The sequence below is a fragment of the Phocoena sinus genome, chromosome 15 (assembly GCF_008692025.1).
Source record: "Phocoena sinus isolate mPhoSin1 chromosome 15, mPhoSin1.pri, whole genome shotgun sequence".
In the NCBI taxonomy this organism is placed as follows: domain Eukaryota; kingdom Metazoa; phylum Chordata; class Mammalia; order Artiodactyla; family Phocoenidae; genus Phocoena; species Phocoena sinus.
The window spans coordinates 70,805,500-70,831,519 of NC_045777.1; the positions used below are offsets into that span (position 1 = coordinate 70,805,500).

General features: G+C 50.1%; 1 protein-coding gene across 6 annotated transcripts in view; it reads left to right on the forward strand.

The window, feature by feature from the left end:
• The window catches only part of KIAA0556 (KIAA0556 ortholog), a 201,184-nt gene that overhangs the window by 44,138 nt on the left and 131,026 nt on the right, over positions 1–26,020 (forward strand). For 4 of the 6 annotated variants that reach the window (XM_032604979.1, XM_032604984.1, XM_032604980.1 and 1 more), the window contains exons 3-5: positions 7,626–7,702; positions 16,649–16,836; positions 18,445–18,542. In XM_032604979.1, the coding sequence (XP_032460870.1) occupies positions 7,626–7,702; positions 16,649–16,836; positions 18,445–18,542 (363 nt within the window). The remainder of the gene's footprint in view (positions 1–7,625; positions 7,703–16,648; positions 16,837–18,444; positions 18,543–26,020) is intronic. The other 2 variants (XM_032604982.1, XM_032604981.1) reach the window with 1 other exon arrangement.

The window sequence follows — 26,020 nt, forward strand, 5'->3', positions numbered from 1 at the left end:
TTTGCTTCAGTGTTTGTGTTGTTTTGATCCACCTCTAGGAGGCAGTCTCAGCCATTGCTCTAGGTCTGGCAATGTAAGCATACTAAATGCGGAGTATTTATTGTTCTTGTTTTGAGGATGGGAGTACATCTGATATGTCAGCAAAAGCCGCAAAAAACAAACTCAGAACTATACCTTTTCATTCAACTAATATTCATTAAGGACTTACTATACAGCACCGGGACACAAAGAACAGAATCACTGGGAGAACACTGGGGTGGGTTTTGAAGGAAGAGTAGGAGTTTTGTACTGTGAGATACATTTGGATCATCGCTTTCTGTGGGCTTAGGGCCATCGTTGAGAATATTCATTAAGGAATTATTTTAATCCTCTACTAAATGCTCCTCTGGCTGTAGGACACGGCAGACTTCAGATTCAGACACCTCTGAGTATTAGTTCTTCCACTGTACCACCGAGAACTCACTCAAGTGTGAGTTACACACACACACAATTCAGAGTGGCTTGAGTAAAGAAAGGAATGTATTAGCTCTTGTGACTTAAAAGTCCAAGATAGTGCTGGCTCCACGCGGGGCTGGTTACGAGGGTTGAACACGCTTAAGAAGTTCTACTTTCTATCTGGTCTGTCTCTCTGTGTCCTCAGTTCTGCTCCCTCTATGTTGCTGTCACTCTTGGACAAATCTCTTCATGGAACATAGAAGAACATTCATAATAGTGAACCTAATCAGTTGATTAAAAAATAACTTCTTGGGCTTCCCTGCCAATGCAGGGGACATGGGTTCGTGCCCCTGTCCGGGAAGATCCCACATGCCGCGGAGCGGCTGGGCCCGTGAGCCATGGCCGCTGAGCCTGCGCGTCTGGAGCCTGTGCTCCGCAACGGGAGAGGCCACAACAGTGAGAGGCCCGCGTACCCCCCCCAAAAAAATAAATTAAAAAAATGACTTCTTCCTTTTGGTGGCCCTTGTAGCTCTCCGCTCACATCAGCTAATAATTCCAGGGGAAGAGGAAGACGGACTTTTCCAGCAGATTCAACCAATCCCTGGGTTGAGTCTGTTGGCCTGGCTTTGGGCATGTGCCTAGTCCTAAACCAGTCACATGGCCAGGGAAATGGACTAGCCAGAGTAGCCTGGCCTTGAGTGGCCAGGCCTCTGTCGTGTGCTCGCCCTTGAAGTGCCAGCAGTGTTATTTCCACCCACACCACATGGATTGGGAGTGGAGGAGAGGTGGTTTCCCAAAGGAAAACCAAGACGATGTAACTAGAAGAAAATGAATAGATGCTAAACCGACAGAAACAACAAATGTCCACTGTCTCCACTTGGACATGGCCTTTGGGCAATTCGCTTCAGCTTTCAAAGCCTCAGTTTCCTCCTCTGTAAAATGGGGATAATGACCCCAGGGCATAGCATTATTGCAAACAGCCACAATAAGCACCGCAGAGAGCATCATAAATGGTCATTAAAGTGGCCCAAAGACTGGGCTCCAGTAACCTTGCTTGTCGCTCATAAATCATCCCTCAGTTAAGATGTGGCATTTGGGGAGGGAGAGGGGCAGGACAGGTGGAGTAGTCAGTCAGGTGTGCGGAAGTGCTTCAAGAACTCTGTGGTGCCCCCCACACAGTGTGTTCACAGCTCATTATTAGACCATTCCAAGTTATTGTTCTTCTCCGCTGGGACTCGACACCTACAAAGTCAGGTCCTCAATGTCCTCCAGCCCTGGAAACCAGCCCTATGCTCTAAGCTGCTTGTTAACGCAGCTCAGGCTCTGGCACTCGCTAAATCAACCTTGTTTAGGAGAATTCCAATATTCTGGCCTCAGAGGAATACGTGATCCCTGAAATATAGACTCTGTCGAGTTCCTTTAAGCATAACTGATTCTTGGCGTTTCTCTCCAATTCCATTTCTTTTTCCCCCAGAGAGAATTAATAATATGGCCATTGATAAAATTCTGCACCATCTCTGGGGCCAGCATTAGGGATAAAGATGATAAGGATAACAATAATGGCAGTGGGACTTTGCTTTCGCATCACGTCCAAATTCCTTAAACCTTTTCCCGTACTTAACTCACACCTCCCCGACACCCATCACTCTAGTCAGACCCAACTTCTGGCCAATCCATGAACGTTTCAGGCTTTTTCAGGTCCCCAAACCTTTGCCTGTGCTGCTCCAGCTGCCTGGAATGCCTTTCTCTTATTGCCCAGCAAACCTTTCAACTTTCAAATCTCAGCTCAGATGTCTCCTTATTTATTCATTTAGGGCCCATTGTGTGCCAGACAATGTCCTAGGGGCTTGGAATACACAAGTGATCAAAACAGATGCAGTCCCTGCCTTCATGAAATTTCCATTCTAGTGCAGGGGATGGCCCAATAAGTAAAAGGCTTGATGAATAAGATAAAGTAGAGATTATTAGTGAGTGGCTGGGAGTGTGTACGTGTATGTGTGTGTGTGCGCGCGCGCATGTGCGTACACGCGCACGCACAGCTTGCAATTTTAAATAGGATGGCTGGGGAGGACCTCCCCGAGAAGGTAAGATCTAAGACAAGCCTTGAGGAGGTGAGGAATCTGGGTATTTACCTGGGGGAAGGAACGGTGGGTCTAAGGCCCTGAGGTGGGCACATGCTGGATGTTGCGGGTACTGCAGCGATGAGGAGGAGGGTGGAGCAGTGGGAGGAGGTCAGGGACGTGGATGGAGGCCCAGTGGGCAGGGCCTGGTGGCCGCTGGGACCCGTGCAGAGTCCAGAGCAGAGAAGTGACATGATTCGACTTCCCTTTCATCGGGACCCCCGGCTGTAGAAAGGAGAACGGACTGGAGGGGTGAGGGCGGGAGCCGGAGGCCAGTGAGGGGTCCTGAACCAGTGTGGTAGTGGGGAAGTGGGGAGAAGTGGTCAGCTTTTGGATACATGGTATTTTTCACATGGAACTGATGGACTGGACGTGGAGTGGGAGAGTGAGTTAGTGAGTTACGCTTCCAAGATGACTCCCAAGGATTTGGGCCTGGCCGTGCCCTCAGGAGCCTCTGTTCCCTCCTTCAGATCCTTAGCATCACATTTTATACATTTTGCTGTCATCATTTGTCTCTTTGTTTTGGCCTCAGACACGCTTGGTGATGAAAGTTATGGACTCTCTTTCCAGAATAGTACCCTTGTGCATTCAGTTGAATCGATGTCTCCAGAGCCCCCTGCGGGCCATCCCCCATATTAGGGACCCCTGGCCAGTGTGTGTTGCTTGACTGGGTACATGAAAGCAGGGGGTGCCATTCACACTGCACACAACAGGAATGGGGGCAGAGTTGTGCAGATCGGGCCCTGGCTGGCAGTTGGGTACTGTCTACAGGTACGTTGGAATCTGAATGCACGCTGGGTCAGTTTTTTGTTAAACCCTCATTGCATAGGTAACAGCCACACAGTAAACACTTGATCAGTGTTTGCTGAAACACAGTGATGATAAACCTGGCACTTTCTAAGTTTCTCCCACCTTTGTGGGATGCCTTAAATATTAATTAATGCCTCCGCTTTATAGCCTGAGAAATAAAGCCTCGGCAAAGTGAAATATGCCGTGCTGGGGAGAAGTAGTGTCTGATGTCTGACCAGGGTGAGGGTTAACCAGGTGGGTACTTGGTCAGCCTTAGCAGTTATGATCATGGAGCTGGATGTTGTTGAAGCTGAGACCCGAACCCAGGACTCCAGGCTCCCCACACGATGGTCCCCTCCTTCCCCAGTTCTGTGCTCCAGGAATTTATAATCCAGTTGGGGAATCAATAAGAAGAAGAAAGAAACGGATCCTAAATTACTTCTACTTTTCTCCTAGTTAATCCTTAGAGCAGCCCTGCCAGGTAGACCTTATGACTATTCCCTTTTTACAGATGAGGAAACTGAGGCTCAGAGAAGGTAAGTAGCAGAGTTCAGGACTCACCTCCAGGTCTCCAAATCCCCAGATAATGAGTGAGCAATAGATATAGTTAAAGGCTTACAATGTAGCACTTAATTATATATGATTTCACGCTGTATTGTATATAATTTAATACTAATTGCAGGGTTTCAGAATGAGCTGAAGTGAGCGGGGGTGAGAATGGTAGGGGAAGGCTTCGTGGAGAATTGGGGAGCTGAGCTGGGCCTTGGAGAGGATTTGGGTGGAGGCTGGAGGGAAAGGGAATCGAATGATTAGGGCATCAGGATAGCGATGAGCTGGCTGGGAGTGGGGAGGGGCCAGGATAGTACTAGTTAAATAATGGAACTCCATAAATGCAAATGTAACTAACGTTCACTGAGAGCTACCCAAGTGCCAGGTACTGTGCTATGTTTTTTTTTTATTGTTTTTGCATCCAACCCACCTTTGACCCTATGAGGGAAAGACAAATCCAACCAGACAGGTACTATTGCTACCTCCATTTGATAGATAAGGAAACAAACAGCACTGTTGTGACTTGGAGCCAGGCCTGGACTCCAAAGCTCTCATTCTTCACAGCTCAAGTTCAGTGCTGATCTGATTAGAGGTGGGCGTATTGTGAATAGTGGGGAATAAGCTGGGCTGGTCTAGGGCCTTGCTGGCTAAGTGTGGCCCACGGGCATTGCCTGGGAGCTTGTTAGACGTGTGGGCTCGGGACCCTTCCCAGTCCTACGGAAGGAGAACCTGCATTTCAGCACAATCCCCAGGTGATTTGTGTTCACAGCAGCATTTGAGAAGCACGGGGCTGGTGAGTAGTTTGGCTGGGTATATGCCTGAGCTCTTCAGATCTATCCTGTGACATCTCCCTCCTGGCAGAGACAAACAAATGTATTCCCTGAGGGTTTGAGGTAAAAGCCCAGGACAGCCCACCCCAAGCTGAGATTTCTCTGAACTCTCATATTTCATCTAAAAATGTCATTGACTATTTCATTACATACCATAATGTATCAGTGGTCATTTTAATATCTCAAAATGGTTATGTAAATTGCCATGGAGTAGGATCCGTATTCCGGGGAGATGCATGGGATGGGTTTCCTTGTATCTTAAATGGGGTAATAATAACCACTTCAAAGGCTGCTGCAAAGATCAAAGGAGAATCATGTATATGGAATTGCTGCGTCAACTGTCCGCATCGTACACGTGTTGTTGTGGAAGGAACTGTGAATCCTCTCCAGACCCAGTGTCCCGCAACCAACCAGCTGTCCAGAGGGCGGAGGTCACAGTGCTTTTCTCACAGTCAAGGTGAGGCAGGGCTCAGTCCCGAGGAGGACAAGGGAACATCTCTGGGCATCTCAGGAAGCCAGGGAAATAGGAATAGGAACACCTATTGCTAGTTTGTTTAAATTTCTTATGATTTCATAAAATCACCCTTTCTTATTATTCCCCACTGATTGGCCACTGATTGGCCAGATTAGTTAAGCCGGAAACCCCCAGGAAAATCCAGAGGCTTCAGAGACATCGGGTGAGAGAAGATGGGAGTACAGCATCCTGTCCCCAGGTGGCCCAGAGAGAGGGGAGCCTGGGAGGAAAAGTAGGGGTGACAGGGAAAGAGGGAAGCAGATGGCCACAACCTGGAGTCCTATAGGAAAAGGGGAGAGAAGGGGACTGGGCTGTCAGCCATGGACTAGCAGTGACTCTCTGGCTTCCCCATCCAGGGGACCCATTTCCTTGTATCGGAAGAAGAGAAGACAGAGGGAGAGAGACCCAGAGAGGTGAGATGGACAGAGACAGTGACCATCCACGTCCAAGGCCAAGGAGGAAGGGCAGCCAGAGAAGGTGCAGGAGGGAAGGGAGGCTCATTCAGAACCGCAGAAGCTACAGGAGGGGAATTTGGGGACGGATGGGTGGGAACAGCTCCCCATGGCCCGGAGCAGTCGAAAAGGATGATGTTGGGAAGAGCTATTATATTTGCTTAAGGAGGTTATGAGTCACCCTTGGGGCGAGTTCTGGTAGATTAGTGGGGTTAAGGCCAGATTTTGAGGCGCTAAGAACAGAATGATGGAGATTCTTTTTTTTCTTCTTCCCATGATAATCGTTAGGATTTTCACACAAATTGTGTTTCTCTTACAAATGTCTTACTTGCCATTTAACACTTAATCCCTGTGACTTGTGACTAGAATGAAGCTGATATTGTCCCTTTAATCCATTCCTTGGCAAAAAGTTAGTTAAGAAACGTAGAAAATTACAAAGCATTGTTTACGGTATAATCCTACTTTTGTTTAAAAGAATGTGTGTGTTTGTGTGTGTATTTATAAATATGAACATATGATATTGTAAACAAAGAAAAACATCTAGAGAAATATGTATCAGATTGTAATGGGGGTTTTACTGGTATATACATGTCGCTTTTAATGTGTATAGTTTATTATACATTTATTATCCCTCCATAAAGCTGTAACAAATTCTAATAGGGGTTATCTCTAATGGTCAGGTTACGGTATAGAACTTATAATTCTTTTGGCTACAAAGGGCAGAGACTCAGCTGAAACTTTAAAGCAATAACTAAGTTGTACCAGTACTCCTTCAGGCATGGGTGGATCCAGGGGCTCAAATTATGTTATTGGGAATCTCTCCTCTCCATCTCTGGGATCTGCTGTCTTCTTCCTTGACTTCATTCTCAGGCAATTCCAGGCCTGCATCTCATCACTTTAGCACCCCAGTGGAAAGAGAACAGCTTTTTCCCCAGGAGTTTTAGCAAAGTCCCAGGGCTGACTTTCAAGGGCCGTGCTCAGGCCATGGCTCATCCCTAGACTAGTGAATCGTTGTGGCTGAGGGAGGAACTATGTTGATGGTTGAGACGAAGGCCAAGGTCATGTGACCCAAGGGGAGACCAAAGGAACTTTCATGGGCATCTAAGGAAGCCAGTGAACTGAAAAAAGGGGGCTGAATGGTTCCCCCGAAGAAATTCAGAGTTCTGTGGCCGGAAGAGGAAGCAGGAAACCACAAATGTCTGCTTTAAAGGAGCCTTCACTCTCTGGGTCATATATTTTTTTGGGGGGGTCATATATTTTTGTAATGACTGAGTTGTTTATAATAAGCATGCATTTTTCTTACAATGGCAAGAGAAAGATGAGCTTCCCCTCTTTTTCTTTTTTTTTTTTTTTTTTTTTGCGGTACGCGGGCCTCTCACTGTTGTGACCTCTCACATTGCGGAGCACAGGCTCCGGACGCGCAGGCTCAGCGGCCATGGCTCACGGGCCCAGCCGCTCCGCGGCATGTGGGATCTTCCCAGACTGGGGCACGAACCCGTGTCCCCTGCATCGGCAGGTGGACTCTCAACCACTACGCCACCAGGGAAGCCTGAGCTTGCCCTCTTAAACAACTGATCTGGGTTCCATCTGGTTGGGACAACTGAGATCACAAAATCATGAGTGTGGAGAAAACAGTAAAGCCCAAGTCTTCTCAGAGTCCTTGATTTTATAGGACATGGGAGGAAAGAACAGTGGCAATGCTGGGGAATCGACCTTCTCCTTTTCGTAGATTGTTAGCTGTGTATGTTCAAGACCCAGTGGGCCATCAGACAGTCTCTGGGGCTCTGGGTCACCAGAGTGATGCGCCCAGGGAGCTGGGCCTTCGTCAAGGTCAGCCTCTCTGCCTCTCGGCCTCCTGTGTGGTGTGTGCTGTACCCAGGCTTCAGTAAAGCTTCCTTGCATTCCGATATCACACCGCTCTGTTTCTTCATTTCAGGGTAACACTAAGGACATGGTGACAGACTTTGATGAGAAACACGACGAGTATTTAATATTGCTCCAGCAGAGGAACCGGTAAGATGAAGCCGCTCAACGGCTGCCCTTCATATTAGCCAAATCAAAATCCTATTTAGATTTATTAACAGCATGCAGGCTCTCTCACAAAGGAATGGGATGCAGTCACCCTCCACTCAGAAGCTTGGAATAATATCTGCCATCCCAGTTCCTATTTCTCCATTCACTGATTTAATTGCATCTTTTGATTGAGCTGTAGCCAACTGTTCGACGTGTCAGAGCCACCTCTCGCTTCCCTGCTTCGGTTCTGGGAGAAGCTGGGTTTGCTATGAAAAGCTAGAATTTGGCAGGGCCTGTGCATTAGTCACCTGAATAGGCCAACCTGTGATCTCACAGGCTTTGAAGGTCCCTGGAAATCTGAGCCTGTAATCATGCCTTGTTGTATAAGGGAGGAGTCCTTTTACACTTGTGTTTGAAGTTGGTTGATGTCATTTAAAGTTCAGTCAGTCCTGATTTTGACTCTGGAGTGCTGGTTCTTACAAAAGCCTGCAGCCATGCCACGTGTAGTGACTGGGGTCAAGGCTTGTGGTCTGGTTTGAAAGAGAGTGGGTATTGTGTCCTCCGTGCCTTTGCAGGGCTGCGCAAGTTCATTTGCGGTTCACTGTGGTTTGTCTTCAGGCCTGGAACCTTACAGAAAGCTGGGTTTGCAAACTCCGATGCTAGGAGGGGACAGTCAGGGAGTGAAGCGGGCTCAGTGGGGACAGTGGGCACCTGGAACTCTCACGGGCCAAGGGGTCCATATCCTCCAAGGTGGCCAGAGAAGCTGGAAATCTGGATTTGTGTGGTGAAGTCTCCTCTGAGTTTTAAAATGTTGGTAATGAATTCAAATCAAAGCGCAAAACAAACAGAGGAATTCCGTAGGCCCCCCAGACAGATCTGCAGGAGGGGGAAGGACAGGGGTACTAATGTGGGGCTTTGTGTTGTGGGCTGGGCTTGGGGTCCTGTAGGTAAGAGAGTCTGCGGGTTTTTATTCTGAATGTGAATTCAGCCTCGTGTGATGGGCTGGATTCCCAGTGCTTGTCAACTGGGGCCCTGGTGGCATGTCACATGGGGCAAGTTTTTATGGTGTGGGATTGTCCCATGTGTTGTAGGAGTTTAGCATCCCTGCCTACCCACCCCTTTACTTAATTCCACTAAGACCCCCAGTATCTATGACAACAATACCTGCCCGCATTCCAGATGCCTCCTTGCAAGGTGGTCCCGCCCCCCATAGAGAACTTCTGAATAGATCAACTCTCCAGGACCAGCCAGAAATGCCAGGCAACACCCCATGTGCCCAGCTGCTCTGCACTCATGTCTCTCCACCCCAGGGGCAGCCTCAAACCCAGGCTTGTGCTGATTAGACCTATGTGGGTTTTTATCATCATTAATGCCAGGAACAGAATGTTTTTATTCAGTTTCTGGCAGGCTGGATGGTGCCACTGAACACCTGGGCGATCATTGAATCATATACATGTGACTTGTCTGGGAGGAGAGTGTCATAGTTCTTTTTTTTTTTTTTTGCGGTACGCGGGTCTCCCACTGCCGTGGCCCCTCCTGCTGTGGAGCACAGGCTCCGGACGCGCAGGCTCAGCAGCCATGGCTCACGGGCCCAGCCGCTCCGTGGCATGTGGGATCCCCCTGGACCGGGGCACGAACCCGCGTCCCCTGCATCGGCAGGCGGACTCGTGACCACTGCGTCACCAGGGAAGCCCCTGTCATAGTTCTTTATGAGCAAATTGCTTCTCATTAATCGAGAGATCAATCCGTGCGTGATCAAAGGGCGCAGACCAATAACATAGCTGAACAGATCCAGAGATGAGGCTGCAGCACAAAGGCCATTAAAAAATATGTCAACATGGAGCTGCCATAAAATTTGGGGGATGTGTTGTCACCAAGAGAGAGCTGGCTTGATGACAGGAAGTTAGAAAGTAGAGCTAGAACACCTCCAAATGGAGACCTGAAGAGTGGGAGTGCCCCTGAGCCGTCATCAGACGAAGCCTGAAAAGGCACCTTTGCTGGAGTGCCAGTTGTGTGGCAGGCACCTCAACCCCATCGGTGCAGTTATTGCACCCATTTTACAGGTAAGGAAGCAGAGACCAGGACAGCAAGCAATTTGCCCACGGTCATGCAGCCAGGAAGTGGTGGAGCTGGGCCGTACTTTCTTATTTATGTTTTGTTTGACATTGTCATCAATAATCAAAAGGAGAGAAACCTGCCAGGGTTGCCAATGGCTCTAAGTTCACTACGGAGGAGTTTTGTGGGAATAAACTGAAACTGACTTGGAAAGGTAGTTACAAGACTGGGTAGAAAACCAGCCTCTGAACTTTATATTGGGCATAGAGGAAGGTGAAAACCCGGGCTGCTTATCTGCGTTGCCTTGTGACCCAAGAAGGGGGTGTGCAATCACTGGGCTGAGTTCTTAGACATCTGCCCAGAATACAGCTGCCCACAAGATGCTGGTGACATTGTTCTTCTATTCATTCAGCAGGATTCCATTGAGTACCTTCTCAGTGCCTAGCGTTACCACTGGTATGAAGGAGAACATTGCAATGAGGGAGACACAGACTGTAGTAGTTAGCGCTCCTTTGCTTGAAGGGACAGGAGCCCAAGGTAAATGACTTTAAACAACGAAACGTACTGACTTGTGAAATTAACAAATCCAGGATGATACACTGGCTTCAGGCATAGTTGGATCCAGGCACTCAAACTGGGTCACTGAAAGCAGTCACTCTCCATCTCTCAGTTCTGTTTTCTCATGTTGAAATCATCTCAGGCAGGTACTTCCCTCACGGAGGTCAAGGCAGCCACTGGAAGCCCCACACTCACATCCCACCTCGAGTGGAAGAGAACACATCTTTCCTAATAGTTCCAGCAAAAGCGCTGAGGAGGGCCCCTGTAGGCCTGGCTGGGGCCCCGTTCCCATCCCTGAGCCAATCACCGCCCTGTGCCTGGTGGGGGTGGCAGGCTCTGCCTGGCCACTCCTGGGCCACCCCATTAACCTGGGCGACGGTGTGAGTCTCACCCAAACCACGAGGAGTAAGAGGAGGAGGGGAGCGGTTCCCAAGGGGAACGTGAGGGGCTGTGTTTGGAAGATGGGGGAGAGTTGCTGGACAGGCAAAAAGAACAGGTGCCCACCACACAGCCCTGGCCCTCAAGGAACTCCCCAGGCAGCGGCAGGTGAGCACAAGGCCACCTGCGACTATGCCGGAAGCGCAGAAAGTGGTCATGTGCTCCAGGAGAGGACCGGGGAGAGTGGAGAAGGTGTGGCCACCCTGTTTCACCCCGTACAACCCTCGCCCAGAGGGTGCTTAGTGATTCTAGTCACTCAGCTTCAGGAAAGATGTAATCACGGCCAACAGGACTCATGAAAACGCAACCAGAATCATCAAAGGGCTGAGATATGAGGAACAGTTAAGGGCTAACGGCCAAGAGGGACTGTAATATACGCTCTAGATGTGGCAGATCTAAGATCTAAGAATCCAGCAATGGTATTTGCTTTTTTTGTGTGTGGTACGCGGGCCTCTCACCGCTGTGGCTTCTCCCACTGCGGAGCACAGGCTCCGGACACGCAAGCTCAGCGGCCATGGCTCATGGGCCCAGCCACTCCGTGGCATGTGGGATCTTCCTGGACCAGGGCACGAACCCGTGTCCCCTGCATCGGCAGGTGAACTCTCAACCACTGCGCCACCAGGGAAGCCCAGTATTTGCTTTTTGAAAAAGGTTGTTTAAGGGAAATTTATAGGAAAACGTACCCATATGAGAGGTGAACCCACTGCCCCAAGAGGAGATTCAGGCAGAAAGAAGAAAGGGGAGAACCAGCACCCAAGGTGGGCCTTGCACAGGCCCGTCTCTGAGCTGGAGATTCATCTGGTATCCCCTTCCATCCTCATGAGCCACAGGCATCCTTGGTCTCATTTTACAGAAGAGGAAACAGGCCCCGGGAGGTATAGGGAATTGCCCAAGGTCACGAAAGCTGGGAAATGGCAGAGCCTCCAGTACGGAGCTCTGTCCTCCACCCACATGGGTGGGGGGTGGTGACATCCTAGAAGACAAATTACAGAGCCTGTGGGCCCCCAGGTTCTGGGAGGAATGGCAGGCTCTTTGCACCACTGCCTTCCTCCTCTGCATCCTTCAAGGCTGCACTACAGTGACACCACCTCCAGGAAGCCCCCACCTGGGAGCCGCTGCTTCTCCTCTGGACTCTCCTTGCTTGGAGCCCCTGCAGCATGATGCCTGGTGAGGAGACAAGCAATGGCACAGCGATGTGGCTGGGAGACGGGCTCTGGAGGCTCATGGACCGGAATTTAAATCCTGGCTGCTTCCTCGGCTCTCTGACCTTGGGCAAATTCATCTATAAAACAGATCAATGGTAGGAACTTAATCCCTGGGCCAGTGAAGGATTTAGCAGGACGAGATGCTTGGAGGTCCACAGTAAGCCCACCCATCCAAGTATACTTTCTCCATCATCATCGTAATCATCATCGTCGTCATCACCATCGTTTTAATGATAAACCTGCCTTCTCAGATGATGTCCAGGTGATCCTTGAATGCCTGACCCTCAGAGAACCCCTCAGTTGATCCCGGGGGTAAATGAGGTCCAGAGGAGGCACGTGGCCAGCCCACAGTCACACAGTAACTGTGGCGCTTAGAGACCGAGAGGGTTCAGTCATAAACCCAGTCACAGGCCCGTGAGCAACACGCCGCCTGCCCTTTGAGCTCAGCTACGTCCCCTCACCACCTGGACCCCTGCTTGTGCCCTGACCGCCCAGCCATCAAGCATCTCATGTCTCCCCCCCACCCCCCGTCACAGTCCCTCACGTGACACCCTGTGCTCTAACTCACAGTGCCTCCACTTCCTCTTCTGAACAGAAGAGCTCTCTGTACAAGTGACCCCAAAGGTCATTACGAGATAAGTGGAAACGATGCCTGTGACGTGGTTAGATACACGGTGGCTGTATTAGGGTGCGCAGTCCATGCCTTCTCTCTCCTGCTAGACCTTGAGTTCCAGAAATATTGAGAGTATTCCTCACCGTTCCTCACACTCATCACGGACCCCACACCCAGGGGGCAGGAAGGGAGAATAAACAGGCACACGGATACTATTCCATAGCATGAGGGAGGGAGACACGTGCTCTGAAACAAACAGAATCTGTAAGGGAATAGAGAGTGACAGGGCAGCGGGTGGCTGGGGGCTCCATCTCCGAAAGGGCAGGGACTTAATCTGATTTTTCTGAATCCCTGACACTAAAGGCAGCTTTTTATGCAAAGTAAGCTATCCGTTAAAAAACACCCGCTTTTCTTTGATGCCACACGTGTACCGCTGATGTGCTCAGCTGCAGCAGGGGAGTTCCTTTAGTGATTCTGAATAATTATCTCCTCATTTATCAGTCTCATGAATCCACATTTTCATAAATCACTGCTTAAAGAGAGACCTGTGTGGAGTGCCAGCCACAGAGCCTGGATAACGGGATGCCACCGTGACCATTAAGGTAGCATCAGGAGACAGGGTGGTCTCTGGAAGGAAGTTGAGGCAGGCACTTCCTGGCTAGACGGTCAGATTTTCCTCGTGCCGCCCCTCCCTGGGCTCCCTGTTCTCCCTCCCCGGGGACTGCTGGTACCCACTTGCGCCCTTTGATTGTTTGCTCCAGAGAATGCAGCTACTGCCGTGTTTGGAAATTGTCTCTTAGTTACTTGTGTTTTCCTTCTGTTTTATGCTGTTGCCCAACAATCAGGTATCTCCCAGGCTTCCGAGGCTGGCAAGAGATAAGCAGTCTGTAATAAACGTTCCTGCCACGATTGGCAAGATGGATGTATCAACCATTAAAGAAACATTTAAAAAGCAAACAAAGAAATCACCAGTAATACCACCACCCTCCCTCAACAGCTGATTTAATTTTCACATTTATCACCCTCCACTATGGGTCCACAAACACACTTTTTTCCAACTTTGCACTTATCACATATATACCATTTTTTTTTTTTTTTTTTTTTGCGGTACGCGGGCCTCTCACCGTTGCGGCCTCTCCCGTTGCGGAGCACAGGCTCCGACGCGCAGGCCCAGCGGCCATGGCTCACGTGCCCAGCCGCTCCGAGGCATGTGGGATCCTCCCAGACCAGGGCACGAACCCGCGTCCCCTGCATCGGCAGGCAGACTCTCAACCACTGCGCCACCAGGGAAGCCCATATATACCATTTTTATCCTTCCTTTTTCAACCCCCCACTGAACAGATCACAAATAATCCCCTATGTTTTGACAGACTCTTCGTAATTTTAACAGCTGCATGAGATCCCGGCTTCCACTTCCCTAGTGTTGGACATTCAAGTTGCTTTCATGGTTTTGTTATGACTGAATGCTGACCATTGTTCCTGATCAGAAACAATTTGCTTACTGGGCAAAGACCAAGCATGTTGCATTTTCTCTATTTTCATATTACTTCTGAGAAGGTCTTCTGAGTTTCCAGCAATGTCTAAGTTTGCCAGTTTCAGCTTGCTAGCTTTATAAGTCACCTTTGTTGTGGTGAAGACTCTGGGGCCACATTGCTTCAATTTGCATCCTAGCCCTGATACCATACTAGCTGTGTGACCTTAGGCAAGTTACTTAACCTCTCTGTGCTCCAGTTTCTTTATCTATTCAATGAGGTTAAGAAAAGTAATTACCCCACAGGGTTGTTGTAAAGATTAAAGTCTTAATACAGTCAGTCCTTATTATTCACAGATTCCATATTTGCAAATTTACCCACTCACTAAAATTTATTTGTAACCTCCAAATCAATACTTGCAATGCCTTTGTGGTCACTCAAAGGCATATGCAGATGGCAAAAAAATTTTAGTTGCCCAGCACACACGTTCCCAGCTAAGGTAGAACAAGGGAACACTCTGCCTTCTTGTTTCAGATCTTACAATGTAAAGTGTCCTTTTCACGTTTTACTTAGTGCTGTTGTAACTGAAAGTGGGGTCCAGCTGCTCACCACCCAAAAGCCAATAAAGAGTCCAGGTTGATGGAAAGGAAAGTTTGCTTTATTTCAGATGCTGGCAACCAGAGGGGAGGGCGGACTTCTGACCAAAGGCCAATTCCCCCTGCACTGACAGTCAGTGGGCAAGAGCTCTTATAGACAAAGGAAGGGGGCCACAGGCAGAAACAGCACAGTCAGCTCTGACAGTCACCTTGAAATTGGTCACTGGTGGTCTGACCAGCGTCATTTGATTGTTTTAGGTACAGTTAATCTTCAATTCCAGGGTCGGTTTGTTCCCATTTCCTGGAGGCCAGTTCTTGGAATTGTGGGAGCTTATATCATGGCTACAGTCCTGTCATCATGTAGTTAACTTCTTCCACCTGGTGGGGCTTTCAGTATCTATAAGACAGCTCAGTGGATATGGCTCAGAATATTACCTACAGCCCTTGAGAAGGAGCTAAAGGTCTTGTTGGACTGTTTTCCTTTTTTCTGCATTTTCTCACTTCTCTGATGAAATTTATTCTTTGGCTAAAGTTTTTCCTCAGACAAAAGGCAGGCTGAGGACCTGGGGACATAGACCATAGGGTCCTGCTCCGTTTCACCATGTTTTTTATATTTTTGTGCTTTTCACTGATGACTTTGCTGTTTAAACTGGCCCCCCGGCACAGGGGTAAAGTGGTGTCTCGCATTTATTTCTAAGCCCAAGAAGGCTATGATGTCACTTACGGAGAAAATACACGTGTTAGATAAGCTTCCTTCACTCATGAGTTGAAGTGCTGCTGGCATGAGTCCGGTGTTATTGTATTAAGTACATATTAAATAAGGCGCCTTTAAACAGAAACACACATAAAGCAAGGCTTTGTATTGATCGCCTGATGAAAATGTTGTGACCAGAGGCTCACAGGAACCAAATCCTGTATTTTCCCCCTAGGAACAGTGGTTCAGTATTCACTAATTCAGTGTTTGCGGCAACTTTATGGAACATAACTATTGTGAATAATGAGAACTGACTATACGCAAAGCATCTAGAACAGGGTTTGGCCTTCTACCCTTTATGTGATTACCATTACTCTTATTTTTTTTAATTTACATTTTGCTAATTTGGTGGGAACTTAATCACTGAAGAGGATTCACATTTGTTGCCATGATGGTTGGTTGGTTGTATTTCTTCTTGTGCGGAAATAACTCTGGTTTGTGCGGGGTGCCTAAAAGCGTCTGTAAAGGCGCTGAAGGGTTTGGCGTCACACGAGAGCAATTCCAAAGAGGACACTGCACACCGTTTACGGCAATGAACGTCAGGACTGGGGAGAAAAGGACCAAGCCAGGGTGCGAGGTCGGGCTTTAGAGAAAGCTGAACAACAGACCCGGCCGTGCTCACGCCAAGACCCTTTTAGCCGAAGGGTGTGATCACCACATCATTAATCTTGAGCAAAGCCTGCACTGGTGTGTTTTTAAACTGCGTCAGAATATAAAATAATGACATTTGGGATATCAGGGGGTGAGTGTTTGAGAACACATTTATTTCCTGAAGCCAAAAATCAGTCCACCTAGCCTGTTGACGGCTGTTTCCTGATGTGTGTATGTGTTCCGTGCAATCCCTCTCACACAGGCTTAGACCGCGTTTTGTTACACGTGGAACAAAGGGCTGCTATCCACGCAAAGTTGAGATGCGCGAAATTGGGATCATCCCTGGAGATCCGGGCTGTGTATAGCAGCATGCACACATGCCTGTTTTGTCTCAGCCACCTTGGGGGCGAGGCTGGGTGCCCAAGGTTTTGCTAACGTATGTCTGAGCCTCAGAATGAAAAGCAGAAACACCCCTGCAGGGTCTGGAACAGCCTCCCCGTCGCCGCTCCTGCATGTGTGTAATGGGCCTCTCAGGGCTGTTTATGGATGAACAGCTGGGCACCGGGCACCCGGCCTCGGGTTAGAGACACTTGGCTGTCAGAGCAGCAGGTCCCTCCCCGCATGGGGGTGGGCGGTGGCCCAGGCTCCTAGAATGAGAAGCCAGCAATCGTTTCTCTTCCAGGATATTAAAGCATTTGAAAGCCAAGGACCCCATGCAATTGAGGCTGGAGCACCTGGAACACGGGTTCTCTGTCTACGTCAACGGGGCCAATTCTGAACTGAAGACATCCTCTCGGAAAGCCATCCACTCCAGCTTCTCCAGAAGTGCCTCCCACACCGAAGGGACTCACGGTGAGCACAGGCCAGCAACAGCTCTGCAGACAAATTAGGGACAGTGGAGCCACACCCCATGCACAGAAACTAGTTAACCTATACAAATTAACTCTACCCACTTGGCCAGAAAGAAAGAACATGAAAGTGTGTGAGAGAGAGAGAGAGAGAGAAATCCTTTTCCACTTCTTTTTAAACTAGTCTCGGCCTCTACCCGCCCAGGGCAAAGGTGGCCAGAGCAGTCAATTCCTGGCATTTACATTTCCTAGGTCTCATGTGCCAGTCGTTTAAGGAAATGTCAAGGATAATTTTGATTATACTTGATTTTCACTCACTATATCTTAACTTCAGTACCTAACCCCGGTGATAATTGATTCCACTGGTCATGTCTGAATTTAGTTAATACATACTCTGCAGACTTTAAGTGGATTTCAGGTGTCCTATAATAAAGGACACATGAAATAAAATCTGGGAAGTGGCCTAGAAGGCACCCGACACAGTGGCTGGCCCCATATAGGCACCGAAAATGATTTGGTGGTGGTTGAATGAATGAAAGAAATGGCAGTGCATAGGCGTCAGATACCAGTTTGGCTGTATTGCTTTGGGGAAACCATTTTTGTCTCTCTGTGACTTTGTTTTCTCATCCTTAAAATGGAGCTAATGAATGCCAGAGTGCCCTTCAAGGCGGGTCACTTTGTCTAAGAGGACAGTGTGCTACTGGGTTACAAGAAGAGGATTTGGAACAAGGCAGGGTTGGGTTCGAACCCTGTTCTGCCACTTTCTAGCTTTGAGACCTCTGGCAATTGGGTCCTCTCTGACCCTCAGTTTCCTCTTCTGTAAAATGGGAGTAATTATGCCCACCTTACAGGCTTCTCAGGAGGATTAGACAACATAAGAAGTGTAAAGTGTCCAGCACACAATAATCTTGACTTGTGTTCTAATTCATTGCCTCACAGGTATGGTAAGATCCCAAGCTATTAATAGACAGTAAAAGTCAATACAACAACAAGGGGATAAAAGGAGAAAGTGGTGTCTTCAAATCTTCCCCTAGGAGAGCCACTGCATTTCTGCTTAGAGTTTAGCATGAGTTTCCTAGCCCCCAGGGCAAAGAGGGAAATGGGATGGACTCTCCTAGCTTTCATGGGGGAGGAGTCTGGCTGACCTGCTAGTTAGGAGAAGCTAGCCTTTCCTGGTCCAGGTTTCAGGGAGGTGCAGATAACAGGAATCTCTGTACTTGGGTCCCCAGCAGTATATTTACTCATTCAACATATCTCTCTCCCCTCACCCCTCTTTTATACTAATGCTGGTCTGTTGTGCACCCTGTCCTATGTACCCTGCTTCTGTATCTTAGAGATTGTTCCTTTTGTACATAGACCTGCCCAATTCAGGAACATACCTACTGTTTCATAGCACAGAGGTGCTGTGACTGATACCCCATCCCTTTTTGTTGGGCATTTAGCTTGTTTTCTGATGCCTTTTGGCTACAAACAGTGTTACAAAAGTGTATTGCTTCACATACAAGACTCTGGGCACCCTGACGGGCATCGTAGATGTAAGTTACAAAACCACCATCAGTGTGGGCTCGTCACCGGGGCCTCACCAAGTCTCTTTCCCTCATCTCTGGTGCAGATTGCGGACGAAAAACCCTGTTTCGAGAAGCTGAAGAAACTTTAAGACGCAATTCACGGACGGCCCCCAGCAAAGTCCAGCGCCAAGGATGGCACCAGGTGTGGAAACCCTGGGCAGAGACAAGGCGGTGGCCCCAGCTCACACTTTGGAATAAGCAGCAGGGTTATTGTGAGAATAGAAACATAATCAGAGCATTTGGAATCCCCACGGGCAGGGGTTGGGTCTGGCTGGGCACTGCCATGGTGCCTTCTCCGCCTGTGGCACTGGCCTCTGGAGAGCAAAGGAGCCCTGGGGACCCTCCAGCCCACTCTGTGGCATGATCCTCCCTTCTGGCTGGGGCCACCCCAGCCCCACTCGGGAGCATCACAGGTCACTCACAGCCCTGTCATGATGATGTATTCGTACAGCTGTTTTGTATTGAGCACCTGTGATGTGCCAGGCGTGGTCTTAGATGCCATGGATGCGGTGGGTGGATAAGACAAAACCGCTGCCCCACAGACCTGAGCTGCTCTTCGGATTGCTACCGATGCTGCTGATCTGGCAGCTTGCCAGTACCAGGCGTGAGCTAAGCTCCCACGTGACTCCTCTCCTTTACCCTCACAGCAGACCTATAGGATAAATTCCAAAGTCCTTCCTCTTTTCATGATGCTGAGGACACGAGAGCTCAGAAAAGTTTAGTGAGCTTTCCAAGGTCAACCACTAGGAAGTGGCAGAGTCAAGATTCAAATCTAGATCTGTGGCTCCGAGCTCGGTGTCCTTGCTCATATAGACCTGACACCTTCCCCTGCAGTTACTCAGCCTTACTTGGGACCCGTGGGACCCCCACTGCACATTCGAATCACCTGGGATTCTCAGGCCCCACCCTCAGAGATTCTGGCTCACTTGGTCTGAGACGAGGCTTAAGCAACATATACACACATATAAGTATATGTGTATATACATATATGTATATATCTGTGTGTGTGTGTGTGTGTGTGTGTTAATCCTTTGTTCACCGAGATTGGGAAGTACTGCTTTATAACATTTCACACTGCCCATACGTATGGGTCTATGGTAAATACTTTCCTACGCTTTATCCGCCATCTTTGCAATAACCCTGGAGGTACGTAAGTATCCTCATTGTGCCACTGAAGAAATTGAGGCCCAGAGAGCAGAGAGGTAATAAGGTGACTTGCTCCCGTAGATGCTGAGGGAGGACGTAGGCTGAGGTTTGCACCCTGGACCTGTGACTCCAAACGCAGCGGTCCTCACTTCTCTGCAGGGATGTCTGTGGGTCTCTGATGAAACGGGGAGGGGTGTTCCTGCCAGCTAACTCCCAAACCTCATCTCGATGCTGATGAGCAAGGCCTTCAGGGCACACAGCCTGGAGGCTTCCTTTTGTCCCCAGCAATGAATGTTAATTTCCCAATAATGAGGCCTTTCTCCACTTCGCACTTCAGAGAGTTCTCCTAGCTGTTTTGAGTGCCTTCTATTATCAGGAGCCACATTTGCATCTTAGACTGTGACTTAATGGCTGACCCCAGAGTCTGTGCAATTCAAAGACTTGGCCTAAGATTAATTAGCTCCCTCCGCAGTCTCTCCCTGTGCTCCCACACTTCACAGGGCCTAATCATGGCTAATTTCCTGGCTTTCTGATGCCATGAAGGCTGTAATTGGCCTTCTGTACCAAATCGTCAGGGGTCAGTCAGTGCTAACAACAGAGACCTCTCAGGCTATTTGAAGCATAAATGAATGGAAGGCAGGGAATTGGGTGCTTGCATCCAGCGAGAGGATGGGCTCTGAGCCAGGCCTCCAGGAATGGTACCCAGCATCCCAACGCGGACCTACCAGGAAAGCTGCTACCTAGGACACCGGAGGGAAGGTGGGGATCAGCCTCAGGAATGTGTCACCTGAGCTGTGATCCAGGAATCAAGAAGCCAGTGCCACAACCGTTGGCCTCAGACTGATGCTGTGTCTGCTAGAGCGACACTTTGAAGAAAGACCTTGCTCACAGCTCATCCAGCCGGGGTGGGACATGGATGAAAACACTCATGGCCTCTGCCACGTGCTTAGCACAGAAACAGCCAGCGTGCGTCCCCTCCTTCCCACGTCACTTCCTTCTGCTGTCCCTGCCTTCCATGAGGCCATCTGATCTGCTGCACCCATGTCAAATCCAGACCCCATCTGGGAGGGAGGCTGGGAAATGCACTGTCTGGCTTTCCAGCCTCTACTGAGCTGAGAGGCACCCTTGGAGGAGAGCGGAATGGGTGCTGGGGGGCCACACCCCCACCTTCGCGTCGACTCTGTTCCACCCACGCACAGTCCTTTGGGGACCAGCCCTCAGAGTGAGACAAACCCGGGAACCTTCAGAAGTGGTGAGTGGACTGGGAGCCATATGATGAGAGAAGTCATCCATTAAGTTAACGAACATGTATTACCACGGGCCAGGCACTCTGCAAGGCTCTGGGGTTAAAAAACAAAAATCAGGAGGGCTTCCCTGGTGGCGCAGTGGTTGGGAGTCCGCCTGCCGATGCAGGGGACATGGGTTCGTGCCCCTGTCCGGGAAGATCCCACATGCCGCAGAGCGGCTGGACCCGTGAGCCATGGCCGCTGAGCCTGCGCATCCGGAGCCTGTGCTCCGCAACGGGAGAGGCCACAACAGTGAGAGTCTCGCGTACTGCAAAAAAAAAAAAAAAAAATCAGGCTCAGTTCCTGCCCTGGAAGAACTGACTGTGAAGACATGGGCACTGCTTATCCTGGGGGGAAGGTGCAAAAGCTGTTCTCCAACATACGGAGGGCTAGCCCGGTAGACTCTGAAAGTTGGGGGTTAACTGGCCCCCCAGATAATGGTTTTTGGACTCACACAGTTTAAAAAGACTTAATCACTTGGTAACATTTAAATACAGAAGATTTTACACATTTTTTTAAAAGTTCGATTCCTCCTTGCCTAGGGAGACAGGAAGATCTGGCCCCCGTGCTGGGCCGCCGCCCAGAAGGCGGCCGTCAGTGGCAGCCGAGTGGCGGTTCCCAGTTTAGACATCGAGCAGCCCTCCTGTTTGCCGTTGTCCCCACCACTCCCTTTAGAGCCCTAGCGCCGAGGCCGAGTGGTAGTTGCAGTTTGTCATCATGCTCTGGCTGCTCCTTCTCTTATCCCCAGCAGCCTCCCCCTTTGCCATTCCCCACCTGGCTCACTGGGGCATTTGAACCTGGGCCCCTGGAGAGTAGAAGGGAATGGGCTTTGGAGTCAGACAAACAGCTTACTAGCTGTGTGCCCTGGAGCCAGCCACGTGACCTCTCTGAGCTTTGCGCTCAGCATCCATAAAGCCTCCCAGGGCTGCTGGGAAGGAATGTGTGTATAGTATGTGTCACGGGAGGTCCATCAGCAGGGGCTGTCGGCTCCCTCAGGTAGGAACACCTGGAGGCAGGTGACAGACAAGTCCAGATGGTTAAGAGCACAGACTCAGGAACCCAGCGGCCTGGGTTCAAAGCCTCAGCTCTACCAGTTGCTGGCTGTACGACCCTGGATAAGTGGCTTGTCTTCTCATCTGTAAGTGGGGCTGGTAATGTTACCCTCCTCAGCAGGTAGTTGCTGAGGACTGAGTGAGCGAACCAGTGTTTGTAGAACGCGCCAACCGGTGCCTGGCACAGAGGAAGCCGACAGTAAACGGTAGTGACCGTTGTAATCAGCTGAGAGGCAGGCAGATGCCGAGGGCGGCTCTTCACTCCAGAGGCTTCCTCCACTCGTTCAGTCGTTCATTCATTTCCAGGACCATCTACTGGACACTTGCAGGTGCTGGGATCAGAGCAGTGAGTGAGGCAGGCTAGGCCAGCTCTGGTGTGCGGGTCGGGGCTCATAGGCCAGAGGGTCTAGAAGACCCCAGAAAGGAGCTTGCGTTTCATCTTACACGTGAGGACTCCCCTGGAGGGTTTTCAGCAGAGTTGTGTGTTGGGCTGCTGTTTTGGATACATCCGCAGCGTTTGCACGGAAGGACCAGGTGGGGGCTGTGAAGCAGGGCTCCCCGTAAGCCTGACGGGCCTTTTCTCTCTCCCTACCTTCCCCAGCCCCACCCTTGCACCTGCTCCCTTCCCCCAGCTTCCCCTTCTCATTTCAGCTTTATCCAGGTCACAGTTTTTATCTCCCTCAGTATTCGTTTGTTGAAATTTTCCAAGAGAGAGAGACCTTCTGAGTCTCTCAGCTTGTCTTTGTTACTCGGGTCACGGCCTGGCCTGCCGGTCAGCCTGACGAGATGCCCGCTCAGGCCTCAGTCGGCTGGGACTGGAGGTGGGGACCAGGTCAGACGATTCAAAGCCTGCCTGCCCTAGAGCTGTCCCCTGAGCAGGGACTGGGTCCCCACCTTCTCATCGAGGAGGCTGTAGGCAGGACAGTAAATAGACTCGATTTGCCAACTGCACTGTTATTGTCAAGAGGAAGAGGGAATGGATTGGCTTCCTTTGGCCCCAAGAAGTGGAGTAAAGTAGGAAATTTCTCCGTGGTGGAAAGTACATGGAGACAGATTTGGGGGTGCGAAGGATAGAGAGGTCTCTCTATCTCCATCCTTTCGGATGGGTACCACTGCCCTTGGAGGTGGCCAAGGTCAGGCAGAGTGGCCAAGGCAGCAGAATCTCCAATGGCCACTGGTCGCCAGTTCTCAAAAGCCACCCCATCAGGAGAGGGACCACAGCCCTGACCCAGTCCTCTTGTGTGCTGTGCCCAGCAGGAGGGACAGGTGGGGCCACAGAGTCACTGGGTGTATTCACACAGGCCGTGGCCGGGTCAGCAGGGGACACAGCGGTCACAGCCAGCCCCCAGCCAGCACCACTTCCTCCATGTTGTATTCCCGCCCCCTCCGACTTGTTACCTTGCCCGTTTCTCTGAGCGGCCCCCTAAACTCTCTTGAGTCCCACGTAACCTTTCCACTGACCAAGCCCAATGCCTCTTCCAGTAGAACAGAGTTGCCAGCTTAGGGTCTTGCCCACCAACTAGGAAGCGCTTTTGGGTGGAGCTGCCCTGATGGAAGGGGCTGCCGCAGGTGCACGGGCCTGAGGATACCTGGGCCAGAAGGTCAGAGAGTCATCCAAATGCTGGGCGAGATGCTGACCGCTCCACCCGTAAAACCCTTCCCTGACTCTCCAGTGCTGGGGGAGCCAGGGAGGCAGTTGGCGACACTGGGCTGGGCTTCCGAGCGGCCGCCTGCGCTGTGGATCGGGCTGGTGGTGATAAATGGCTCTTGTTGATGCTGTCCTTTTTTCCCCCACTGCTTCTCGGCCTTAGATCTTTCTGCTGCTATCAGTGGATGAAGATTTATGGCTTCCTCAGACTTGTAATACTTGGGTGGACAGAGGCCTAATCACCAGAGCCGTCGTTTACCAAAATGCTGTCAGAGTTGATGAACGCCATCGGCTCTTAGCATTAAATTGGTAGTGAAGGGATTGGCCTTCCAGCGATTTACTGTGGGGTGGGCTTTCCTTAAAGCCCTGGAAAGCAAGCTCATTGCAGTTATTAAAGCAAAGGCTTTGTCCTCGCTCTGCCGCCATATCCGCTTTCCTGTTGGGGGCCAGGCAGCTTAAACACCTCCAGGAAAGCTCGTGAGTGAAAACGTGAAGCGTGTGGGGCCCTTCCCTTTGTTTTCTTCTTTTTTTCTGAGTTTTGAAAACCCCTGCAGTGAGGACAATAAATGAAACAACCCATAAAGCATCAGGCTTTACAGTGACCTTGCTTGACACAGACTGTCAGAACGCGAATGCTGTTATTTGTAAGAGATCAGACAGATCCGGGAAGAACATATCAAATAAGGTCGATTTATTCCCCACCCCAACCCAAAGCTGGCTCTGTCAGTATCTTCAGAGCTCTCCCACCTCTAGAGGGAGCCGTTTACATACTGCACAACCTGTGCAACCATCCAGGGCAGCCCCCAGCCTTGCTCTTTTTTTCTAACTCATCATAAGCGTTAATGCAGACCTCTTAGAATACTTTGCTAAGAGGGGTGGCAATACACACAAAAAACTCTGAGCACGACACTGGGCTGAGTGTGGCTGAGTACAGAGCAAGCTGGCCTTGGGCTGGCAAACTGGAACACGGGTGTTTAGGCATGAGGGCTTTTAAACCCTGTTCCAGTATATGGTCGATACCAAAAGGGAGTATCAGGTCTGGGCACTTGCAAGTAGGCAAGAGAGAGCAGCCGCTTAGAAACACCCACTCTGGGTAAAGTGGTGTGCCGAGCGGGGAGCCAGCCAGAAGCTTGGGCATCATCTTCGCAAGGGCGTGAAGGTGGGAGACAGGGAGCGGGTGGGTGAGCCCAGGGACTGGGTTGGAACCTGCCACCTCGCGCTCCTCAGCAGCAGGTGGGCGTCCTCGTATGGGCGGGGCTGCTTGCCATCTCCTCCCGATGTGGGTAGAGGCACCTCCCTGGGGCTGGGGCGGGAGAGCCGGCCAGATGGAGAGACTATTTATTTCCCTCTCCAGCACCCACTCAGTGTTTAGACACTCTTTCTGGACCGCATTAATTTTGTCACATGTTGCTTCATAAACACATTTTCCGTTATGTGTGCTGGGTGGGTTCCTTGAGGCCCGGACATTGGTTTAAAATTATTTTATATCTTGACATGTTTCCAGAGCCTAGTATGCAGTTAGCACTTGGTAAGGACTTGCTGATTGTTCCTTAATGCCTATTGCAAACCTGTCTCCTGATATCTTGGTGAGGTGAGCAGTTGTGCTAAGCTCCTTGGAGGGAGGGTGGAAAAGCTGCAGAACAGAGAGACACACATGGACTCTTCTCCTTGAATGCTGGAGTGCCTTCTCGTATTTATAATTAAGATCAGACCAGTAGAGCTGCATTAATCCCAACTCTCTTACTTGCCAGTGGGAATTCCCACTTCAGATATGGCTGGATCCAGGTGCTCAGACAATGTAGCAGGGCTCATTCACCATCACCCAACTCTGCTTTTTCCCGTGTTGCCCTGGGTGAACCAAGGTGGCCACAAGCAGCTCCCAACTTACATTCTTTCACCTGCTGTTACATTTCTTTGGCTTCCCTAAACCAATCACCCAGAGACCGTGGGCCAGCAGGATCTAATGCTCAGAGTGGCCAGGCCTGGGTCATGTGCTCTACCCACCCCTGGATGCAGTTCCACATGAATGCTTGGGTTGGGAGTGGGGAAAGGGAGGATTTCCCAAAAGAAAACCAGGGTACTTTTACCAGAAGACAGGGGAATGCATGCCCTACAGGCAGAAGCAATAGTGCCCACCACAAAACCTCACAGACCTCCTGATCTCACACCTCGCCAACTTTGATGTGCATGTAAATCACCCGGGTTCTTGGTACAATGCAGATTCTGATCCCTGCATCTGAGGTGGGGCTTGAAACTTTGCATTTCTCACAAATTCCTAGGAGAAGCCAATGGTGCTGGTCCCTGGATCCTCGTCCCAGCCCTCCCTTTCCAGAGAAAGGAACAGAAACCCATGGAGGAGCCAGGCTGCGCCCCAGGTCTGGGCCCCGTGCCCAGTGGTCCTCGCTCTGTTGCCCCTCTTCCTTCCTTCCTCCGCTCTTGGACTGTTTCTTCCCAACATTTTTTTTTTTTTTTTTTTTTGGCGGTATGT